Source organism: Petaurus breviceps, unplaced genomic scaffold (assembly GCF_028583685.1).
Source record: "Petaurus breviceps papuanus isolate PSGF00001 unplaced genomic scaffold, PetGlider_PUasm1.0 138, whole genome shotgun sequence".
Lineage (NCBI taxonomy): Eukaryota > Metazoa > Chordata > Mammalia > Diprotodontia > Petauridae > Petaurus > Petaurus breviceps.
In genome coordinates, this window is record NW_027185694.1 from 23590952 (window position 1) to 23601295 (window position 10344).

A 10344-nucleotide genomic window follows, 5' to 3' on the forward strand; every position below is an offset into this window, starting at 1 on the left:
TGAGACTTCCTGACTCTAGGCCCAGCTGTATGGGACTATTATACTCATGCATTATGTATTATATTTACACAAGGAGGTTCTTGAAGTACAGGGTTTCCCAAAAATCTTAGTGTAGTTGCTCAAAACTAGTAGTAGTTACTTTTAGTAGTTACGAAAACTTAAAACTGTCCTTTGACTTTTGGGACACCCTGTATTAAAGTAAATGAAAGGGAGAGAGATTTTGATCTGGAAGGGAACTTCAAGATCATCTGACCCGCCCTCCTCATATACAGATGAGGACATTGAGGTCCAGAGTGATTAAGTTATGTGCCCAAAGACACATGGGGAGTGAGAAGCAGAACCTGGGATTGAAATCCATGTACTCTTACTCCAGATCTGTCATTCTTTCCCATTTCACCAATTTAACCCAATAAATCTTTATTAAGCACCTATTATATGCAAAGTGCTATGCCAAGAATTGGATCTACAAAGACAAAATGGAAAAGTTTCAGCCCTTAGGAAGTTTACATTCTAGTAGAGATACAATACAGGCAGATCTCAATCAGTGTGAATAATGAATTCCCCTGAAGTGGTCACATATAGTAGAATTTTTCACTATTTGAGGTTATGATGATGTGAAATATGGTCTTTGGTTTCAGCTTAATGGAAATATGCAGTGAAAATTCAAGTAAGATGACTCCTAACTGGAACACATACACGTGCACATGCAAACACATATGATGGGGATGAAGAAGGCGTTCCAATAGGAGGTGGCACATGAAAATTACCCTTGAAGGAAATTCTGGATTATTAGTTACAATGTACTGGCCCACTTGGAAAGTTTGAGCATTTGAGTGTTCCAAATTCCCTCCCAGAGCTGCAATGAGAATCCAGTCAGAAAATGTATGTAAAATCTTTTGCAAACCTTAAAGTGTTTTAATAAAACCAGTTATTACTCCCTTAATTTTTCAGGAAATCTCCCTGGTCTCCTCCCTCATGATAACCAGTCCCCACGGAAATGGAGCAGTGGCTAAAATGTATCATAGTTGATGTTTTTACATCATATCACAATTATAACACTCATTATGTATGTAATCCCACTATAATAATAATAATAATAATTTGTACTTATGGAATGCTTTAAGATTTACAATATGTTTTTCTTACAACATCTCCCTATAAGGCAGGGAGAGCATCATTATGTCCATTTTACAAATGAGGAAATTGAGGCAGGATGATTTGCTCAGGGTGATTTAACTATGTAGCTGGTAAATGGTGGAATTGGAATTCTAACTCAATCCTTTGTATCCAAGATCAATGTTTGTTTCCCTCCCACTCCCATACTGTGTTACCTCTTCTAGGACAGTCACATTGATGGAAACTACCTGGGCAGGGGTCCACAGCATTTTGTTGATCTTGTCAATGTCCAACTGTGAAGAAAGCAGCTGAGACAGGGGGATCTGGGAGGCCAGACCAGCTGGAACTCTGGGAAAAATCTTTCCTTCATTGCTTTGTAAGATCTGAAATACAGAACCCCGCAACCTCTCAGGAAAATCCATCTATTTACTTGGAAGAACAGGTGGCTTCTGCAGCTTATGCACATTCCACATAACAATCAGTCAATCAATCAAAAAACATTTATTGAGTGCATACCATGTGCCAGGTACTGTGCTTGGCAATGGGGATGCAACAGCAAAAGAGAAACCATTCCTGTTTCAAGGAATTCCTGTGTCCAAGGAGCATACTGTGTCCTCCTGTAACACGGTGACAACAAGGGATCCCACTGAGAGGCGGAGATTCCCAGCCAGTGTGAGTTTCCAGAGCTCCAGTGGCTCCTTATCTTGCCTCCCTTCAGCTTCCTGCTCCCTCCCCCCATAAGACTAAGTGGAAATGTTGAGCTTCTAGTCAGTCTGTATCCTCTCCTAAAAGCCCAGTGTTTTATGCCAAGTCCTGTGCTAGAGTTTGAGGAAAAATAAATCAAAATCTGCCATCTGATGTCTGCGCACTAATCTTGGTGTTGTGTGGAGACACGCAGACCAAGTCTAGACTCTCTGACATCCCTTCAGACATCAAGAGACAGAAATCATTCCTTCCTTTAAGTCTTCTCTTTTCCAGCCTAAACTTTCTTGGTTCCTTTAACAGATCCTTATGTGCCACAGTTTCAGGTCAATGTCTCCTCTAAAATACAGCACCCAGAGCTGGACACTGTTCTCCAGAGATCCTCTGACCAAGTCAGAGCATGGCAGAAGCATCGCCTCCCTCAGTGTGGGTGCCAGGCATTATGAACAAAGTAAAGATCATGACTACTGTTTGGGCTGCCAGGAAGCCTCCTAATTCAGGTCTCCATGCCTGGGGCTGGGACTGGGGGCATCAGGGAAAGAGAAGGGGGTAAGCATCAATCTGTGTTCCGGCAGAACCTGGGACACATGTATCAATGGCTAAATGTGATTAAGGGAGCCCATACTCACCCTATGTACAAATGCATGTTGTAGGGACTCTGTGGCCCCTTGAAGAATGTTGATGAAATTCTCATCTGCTGCAAGCTGAAGGATGGCATCATCACTTAGCTGGCTCACTTCACTTGAGGGGAGTCCAGATGCAAGGGTTCCCAGGGTTAGTACATCTCGAGTTTGTGTGAGCTATAGACAGAAAGTCAGGAGTATATAGATGCCATGTTATGGATTAATACACTTAATACTTTATGGATTAATACCCCTAAAGAACAGGGGTTCTTAACCTGAGATTCAAGAATTTAAAAAATTGATAGTTATTTCAATATAAACAATTTCCTGTATATCCTATATATATTTTATGTTGTGCCTTAAAATATTATTCTCTTTTGACTTTGCTTTATTGTTTCTTGATGGCTTATGGAGTCATTAGCTTCCACTTGCCCAATTTTTGCTTTTAAAGACTTATTTTCTTCAGTGACATCTTGTACCTCTTTTTCTATTTGGCCAATTGTGCATTTTAAGGAGCTTTTTTTTTTCTTCAACAAATTTTTGTGCCTCTTATTTAAGGTAGCATTTTCTTCTTTTTTTAGTGTGTGCTTCATTTACCAAGTTGCTTATTTTCTTTTCATAATTTTCTTGCATCACTCATTTCTTTTTCTAACTTTTCCTCTACCACTCTCATTTCTTTTTTTTTTTAACTCCTTTAGGAATTCTTTTCAGGCTTGTGTCAATTAGCATTTTTCCTTTGAGGCTTTTTTTGGTAACTGTTTTCATATTGTTGTCTTCTTCTGAGTTCATGTCTAAGTCTTCCCTACTATTGTAGTAGCTTATTGTGGTCAAGTTCTTTTTTTGTTGTTTGCTCATCTTTCTAGCCTATTTCTTGACTTTGAACTTTATAGTAAAGTTGAGCTCCGTTCACATTAGGGTGAGGAACCCTTGTCCCAAGGTTCAGACTTTTTGTGCTATTGTTTTCACAGTTAGTTCTGGGGATCTATAAGTTTTTGGTGCTTCCAAGGTGGTATGACCTGAAGAGAGGTATGGTCACTGTTTTCCTGATCTGTGCTCTTGTCTTTAACCAAGAAGAGCTGCTGGTCCCCTGCAGCCACAAGTACTAGCATTCCTCTCCACTCTGGAACTGCAACTTAGAACTATGGACTTGCCAAACATTTCCTAGTCCTGCACCATGTGCTAGCACAGAGGTCTCTTATAATATCTTTCTGACCAGTTGCCCTTATCACCTCTAGACTGAGAGCTCCTAAAGCTGTTGCCAAGGCTCACAGCTAGTGTTGCTACCACTAGGCTAACCCCCACCCTAGTGTCACTGACCTTTCCTTCTGATCTTCTATATTGTCTTGGGCTGGAAAAAATGTCTCACCCCAACTTTTTGTTAGCTCTGACACTCCAGAATTTGATTTGAGATGATAATTTAAAGTTGTTTGGAGGGGAATGTTAGGAGAGCTTGACTGCAGCACTTCCTTTACTCCATAATCTTGGCTCCATCTTCCTCTTAAAATGTTATTTTGAGAAAGAGTCCATAGATTTCAGACTGTCAATGGGCAATGGGGTCCATGACATAAAAAAAAATTAAGAACCCTTGCCCTAGGATATTAGGCAAATGAATCGATTATTTCTATTATGGCAAAATTGCAGTAGTTTGGACCCTAATTTGGAGTTCATCTATTTTGGTCATGAACTGAAGTAGAAGTTACCAATGCACTGTTGGTAAAAAAAAAGGGGGGTTTGCTGAGTAAACAGACCAAAATGAACAAGTTATATTCCAATAGAGTGCAAGCTTTTTTGAGGGCAGTGGCTACTTTGTTTTTGTATTTGTATTATAGTACCTAACACAGTGGCTGGTACATAATAGGTGTTTAATCAATGCTTATTGAATAAAGAGTTTGCCAGGGTCTTACAAGACAGAAGGAATCAAATAGGTCTGGGTTTAACACTAGGGGTTGAAGAGTATCAGGAGGAAATAGAAATAGTAATGAGGCAGCTGGGTGGTGCACACTATAGAGTGCTGGGCCTAGAGTCGGGAAAGCCTGAGTTCAAATCCAGCTCAGACACTTCTTAGCTACATTACCCTCAACAAGTCACTTCTCTGTTTGCATCATTTTGCTCATCTGTAAAGGGGATAATAATAGAACCGACCTCCCAGGGTTGTTGTAAGGATTAAGTGAGATAATAATTGTAAAGCACTTAGCAGAGTGCTATGTAAAAGCCAGCTATTGTTATTGCTATTATAATTATTATTTGGGGACACTTTACTGATTCTACGCATTTTCCGTAATATACACGATCACAAGTTTAGCACTGAAAGGGACCTTAGGGGTCGCCTGACCCAACCCCTCACTTTCAGATGAGGAAGCTGGAGGGCTGGGTTTGGACTCATGTCCTTTGACTCCAATTTGAGGAGACCATTCATGAAAAAATGGAACTTCTGAGACTCCAAAACAGTCTCTGTGACCTATGGTACATATGCCATATTGGGAATCCCAAGAGAGTTCATTCAAGGGACAAACAGGTCCAACTCAACACCAGGCTGAATTAAATGAATTCAGATGACTACTATCATATCATATACAACTGCTGTGGTTTATTTCTCAATCAAATCCCCCTTCAACATGCCCATTCCTCAAACTTCTAAGAAATCTCCATCATTCACCTAGACAGCCAGGTTCACAAATTCCTTTATCTTTGATTTTTTCCTTTGGAATTACCTGCGTGATACTGACACCTGCAAGTACAGCAAGGAGCGGGATAGACATTAAAGTGACAATGTGGCTTTGTCTGGCTCCTCCCCTTGGAGTCTCCAACCCTCAGTTTGAAAAGAGGTGACCTGGAGCAGCTAGCTAGGTCATGTGGTGAATAGAGCACCAGCCCTGGAGTGAGGAAGACCCGAGTTCAAATCCAACCTCAGACACTTGACACTTACTAGCTGTGTGACCTTGGGCAGGTCACTTAACCCCAATTGTCCCTGCCATCCCCCTTCCAAAAAAAATAAGAAAAGAAGAAAAGGAGTGACTTTCCTTAAAAGGCTGGGATCTGTGGTATGAAGGTGGAGGCAGCAAGTCTAAGAGACCAAGGGTCAATGGTGAATGCCACTAGAATGGCAGAAAAAAACCCGTGCCTGGGAGTCAGAAGGCCTGGGCTAATCATTAACTCAGTATGTGACCTTGGAAAAGCCTCAGTTTCCTCCTCTTTAAAATGGGATGAGGGGTTTGAACTACATGATCTCTTATGTTCCTTCCAGTTATATTATTCTGTGGATATACGTCATCCAGGTGTGTGAACTGTGTGTTTTCAAAGCATTTTTTTATTGCTTTTTGGAGGGCAACTGGGGGTTAAGTGACTTGCCTAAGGTCACATGGATAGTTGTTTTGTGTGTGTGTTTTAAGTGTCTGAGGCCAGATCTGAACCCAGGTCCTCTTGACTCCAGGGCCGGCGCTCTATTCACTGCGCCACCTAGTCGCCCCTTCAAAGCATTTCTTAAGATGGTATCATTTTAAAAAATTTTGTTTACCTGAAGTCCATTTTGAAGGAGTTTCTTCACAATGATAGAAGCCTGGGCAGGGCTCCAGTCCCTGATGGTAGACAGAACTGGGAGTGTCCTGTTTAGCATCTGTCCATCGGCCTTACTCAGAAGCATGGATGGTGTTAACTCAACAGCCAAGGCTCCTAGCGTCTGAAAGGTTTCCTTTGAAAGGAGGTCTGTGAAGGCTTCAATTTCCTAAGGAAAACAGAGGCAGAGGAAGTGGGTGTTCTTGGAAGGTCCCATCTCTCAATGTTTCTTTCATGAAGTTCTTTCCTCAGCACTGTTTTAGACCTAGGTCTGAACAGTGTTTTCTTTGAAAAACTAGGATTTGTGCAGAGTTCAGTGGTGGGACTCTCATTTTCCTCATATCCTGGGGATATTAATACATAAAGTTCTATTTACAGCTTCTTGCCTTTCCCTCCATAGCTCACCCAAACCAGAGATGTATTAGCCCTGAGAACTGGTGCTTATATTCTTGTTTCTCTTCCCCACACCAAGGTAGAGGTGACTGAGTCTGACTAGTTTAAGCCCCTGGAGGACAGAGACAGTTTCATTTGTGTCTTTTTATCCACAATGCCTTGCATAGTGCCTGGAACCTGTTGCTTAATTTATTGATTGGCTAAATTTCAGTCCTATCCCATTTCCAAGGAAGTAGGGAGAGTAGGGAGCTGTCTGCAAACTAAAACTTTGTTGGAAGATCAAGGGGAACTGGGGTTAGTCCTAAACATTAGGCCTCAAAAAGATGTTGGCACATTCACTGGGCAGGGGAACATGCCCCTCTGGACACCCTCCCCCAAGGCTGATGCATGCCCTGTCATTGGGGCACCGAGCAGATTAAGAGACACTCACTGAAGTAATATTGGGGTAGAATGTGTACAGATCACTGAGCGGAGCATCAGATGAAAATTTGCCCAAATTCTTCACCAGCCAGTCAGTTGACCTTGTTGTGTTCCCTGGGCAGGTGGATCCTCCTGCACAGAATTTCAGAATCAAAGGCTGTTATCCTCACATGTGGTTCAGGAGAATACATTCAAAATCCATTTGAAATAGCCTTCCCTGCAAACTGCCCGTATACTCTTTCCTTTTCCTGACATACTCCCACATTGCTTCAAGGCCTAGCACCTGAAAGAGTGTCAATCAATGGTCCTGTCTTGTTTCATTCACTATCCCAGACCACAAAGTCTTTGCTGCCCACCACTACCCTCCACGTGTTGTCTCCTACTGCGCTTCCTGAGGGCTCGGGTCGCCTGGCTTTTCTATTTGTCTCCCTTTTGCTTAGCATAGAACTTGGGCATTTAGAGTTCAACAAATTATTTTTCATTCATTTAATCTCAGATTTTTCTTTAACTGTTTTCATCTGGCTTTCCCATGGGTATATGTACACGTGTGTGTGTGTGTTTGTGTGTGTGCGTGCGTGTGTGTGGTCCAACAGTAAGAAGTATTCCCCTCTTCCTCCCCCACCCACCTGCCCCTCTCCCCTGCCAAGGTCATCAACCTCAGAAAACAGCCCAAGGCTCCCAGGAAAAGGATAATTGACACACCTGTTGAGCCAGTTTGTTGTAATAAGTATTTCCTCATGTATTTGTTGTAGATGTCACTTCTTGCTGTGGCTGAGAGAGATTCATAGACTGCATCAAATCCTTTCACTCTGGAGAAAAGACCAACACAAAAGGGTGTCTTTGCTCAGGGCTCTGCATATAATGGAAGATTGCTAACTGTTGGCAGCTGAGTGGGGTCTTCAAAGCATTCTCCAGATCTCAGGATCAGTTTCCCCCTTCTGTCTTTTCATGGTCGCAGTGTGACACTATGTCACTGAGCAGCCAGCTAGCCTAGGTACTAGAGAAAATGTCACCCTGTCACTGAACTTTGGCAAAGAGGCTTCATAGCATGGTGGAAAGATAATGGGCCTAAAGGCAGGAGCACTCACTTCCTTCTCGGGAAACCTTCTAAAACTCTCATATGCATGGGAGAGGGAATTTCCTCATCTAGAATGTCCTTATTCCGTTGAAATCATACATCTGGTCTCCATACAAACTTGAAGCTTACCGCCTCATGTCTCATTGGCAGCAGCAGCTGGCCAGGTCATCTTCCACTCCCAGGCTCTGTCTGATATATTGGGCTGCCTCTCAGGCAGCTGAAGAGGCCTTGCCTTAAGTCCTTGTATCTCAACATTCTGGGAAGCTGCTTGACTTGGGCCTGTCCCTACCTAGAGGTCCCAATGGGAACCATGTGCTCAGAGCATGCAGTTTTCTCAAGGAAAGGTGAGAGGGAAAGGCCCAATTGGATAGGCCAGTAGGCAATGTCCAGGGACAGAAGGTCAGTGCTATCCAAGGTAAGTGTATGGGAATGCCCACTTGAGTAGGCCAATGAGCAGCATCCAGGGACAAGAAAGTAATGAAAGGCTAGACTGGAAGATAATCTCCAAGTCTAGTGTATGATAGGATCCATTTGAATATAGAAAATGCCTGCAGTTCCTCCCACCCTCCCCTCCCAATTTTTTCCTTCTGAAATTAAAGAAACCCCTCATTAGCCCTTGGACATTTTGTGCGATTGTATGCAAACATTGGACTTAGTCCTGGCTCTGACACTTATTAGTCACATGCCCATGGGCAATCAATCAATCAACAAGCATTTATGAAGCCCTTACTATGTGCCAGGCCCTATGGTATGCACTAGGTATTCAAAAACAAAAAGACATCTCTGCTCTTGGGGCCAATCAGATGACTTCTCCAAGCCTTGGTCTCCTTACCTATAAAACGAGGCCCTTATACCTCTGCTACCTTACCTCTTGAGGTCGAAGAGAGAAAGCATTTTATAAATTCTAAAGCATAATAGACACAGGGACAAATGTGTGATCATCATGAGCAGATGTCCTTAGACATCCTGGAAAACACCTGCATTCCCCTGAGCCCCTCTGGGAACCCAAGATTCTGCTGGGCAGCAGAGGAGTGTCTTGGCACTCACACAGCTTGGTAGGAGTCACAGGAGACATTGGTGCTGAGTCTGGCAAGGGTAGTTGTTGTCACAAACGGAAGGAGCAGGGGGAGCTGCTGCTGGAACCACTCTGCCCACACGGAGGCAGGGAAGAGGTGGGAGCTGGGGCTCAGCCTGTCTAGAACAGCCTTCAGGATGGCAGCCCCAACTGTCGCGTTGGGCAGGGCATTCAGGTGAGCCTGCAGAACAAGAGGAGGGTGGAGGGTGGTGGGGAGGGGCTCAGCATGGTGGCACAAAGATGGGATCTGAATGGTGCCGAGCTAACCCATGGCACAATGGAGAAAGTTAGTGGAGTTTCTTTCTTTCTTTCTTTCTTTCTTACTTTCTTTCTTTCTTTCTTTCTTTCTTTCTTTCTTTCTTTCTTCCTTCCTTTCTTCCTTCCTTTCTTCCTTCCCTCCTTCCTTCCTTCCTTCCTTCCTTCCTTCCTTCCTTCCTTCCTTCCTTCCTTCCTTCCTTCCTTCCTTCCTTCTTTCTTTCCTTCCTTCCTTCTTCCCTCTATCCTTTCCTTTTTTCCTTCTTTTTTCTTTCTTTCTAAGGTTGTATCTATTATTTATTGATTTTTTAAAATAAACATTTGACTCAGTAGAGCAAAGTGCATCCTTGAAGGCCTTTCTCAGACAGGGTTAGGTCCATTTCAGCCATGGTCTGCTTACTAGTAACAAGTTCCATAAGGGCAGGGATAGGGACTAGACCTGTGATTTCAATGATATTCCTGAGCAGGAAACTTCCTGTTGACACAACCTTTTCTACAACCTGGTGTCTTAGTCTTAGTTGCTTATTTACAGCACAGAAGGGCTAAGACTTGTCCACAATTACAAAGCCCGTATATGCCAGAGGCAAGATTTGAACTCAGGATTTCAAAGCTGGTTCTCTATCCACTATGTCAGTCTGCTTCTCCTTGAGAATAGAGACTATCTCTTATTTCATAATAATAGCTAGCATTTATATAGCATTTTAGGGCTTGCTAAGTGCCTTACAATAATTATCTCATTTTAATCCTCACAACAAACCTGGGAGTTAGGCACCATGGAGACACTATTACAGGAAACCGAGGCAGGCAGAGGTTAAGTGCCTTGCCCAGGGTTGGACAGCTGGTAAGTGTATGAGGCTGGATTTGAACTCAGGTCATCCTTATTCCAGGTCCAGTACTCTACTAAACTGCTTTTAAAACTATTTTATACTAAATAATTGTTATTGTTCATTTGTTTCAATCATGTTCGACTCTTCATGACCCCATTTAGGGTTTTCTTGGCAAAGATACTGAAGTGGTTTGCCATTTCCTTCTTTCCTTCTTTTTTACAGATAAGAAACTGAGGTAGACAGTTAAGTGACTTGCCCTTCTTTCCTTCCTTCCTTCCTTCCTTCCTTCCTTCCTTCCTTCCT

General features: G+C 42.8%; 1 protein-coding gene across 1 annotated transcript in view; it reads right to left on the bottom strand.

Annotated features, from left to right (window-relative positions):
* Window positions 1–10344, bottom strand: part of LOC138144204 (mesothelin-like) — a 41823-nt gene that overhangs the window by 24576 nt on the left and 6903 nt on the right. Inside the window, exons 3-6 of the mRNA XM_069065538.1 lie at window positions 8994–9140; window positions 5956–6162; window positions 2448–2618; window positions 1365–1499 (exon numbers count right to left, since the gene is read on the bottom strand). Coding sequence (XP_068921639.1) covers window positions 1365–1499; window positions 2448–2618; window positions 5956–6162; window positions 8994–9140 — 660 coding nt within the window. The remainder of the gene's footprint in view (window positions 1–1364; window positions 1500–2447; window positions 2619–5955; window positions 6163–8993; window positions 9141–10344) is intronic.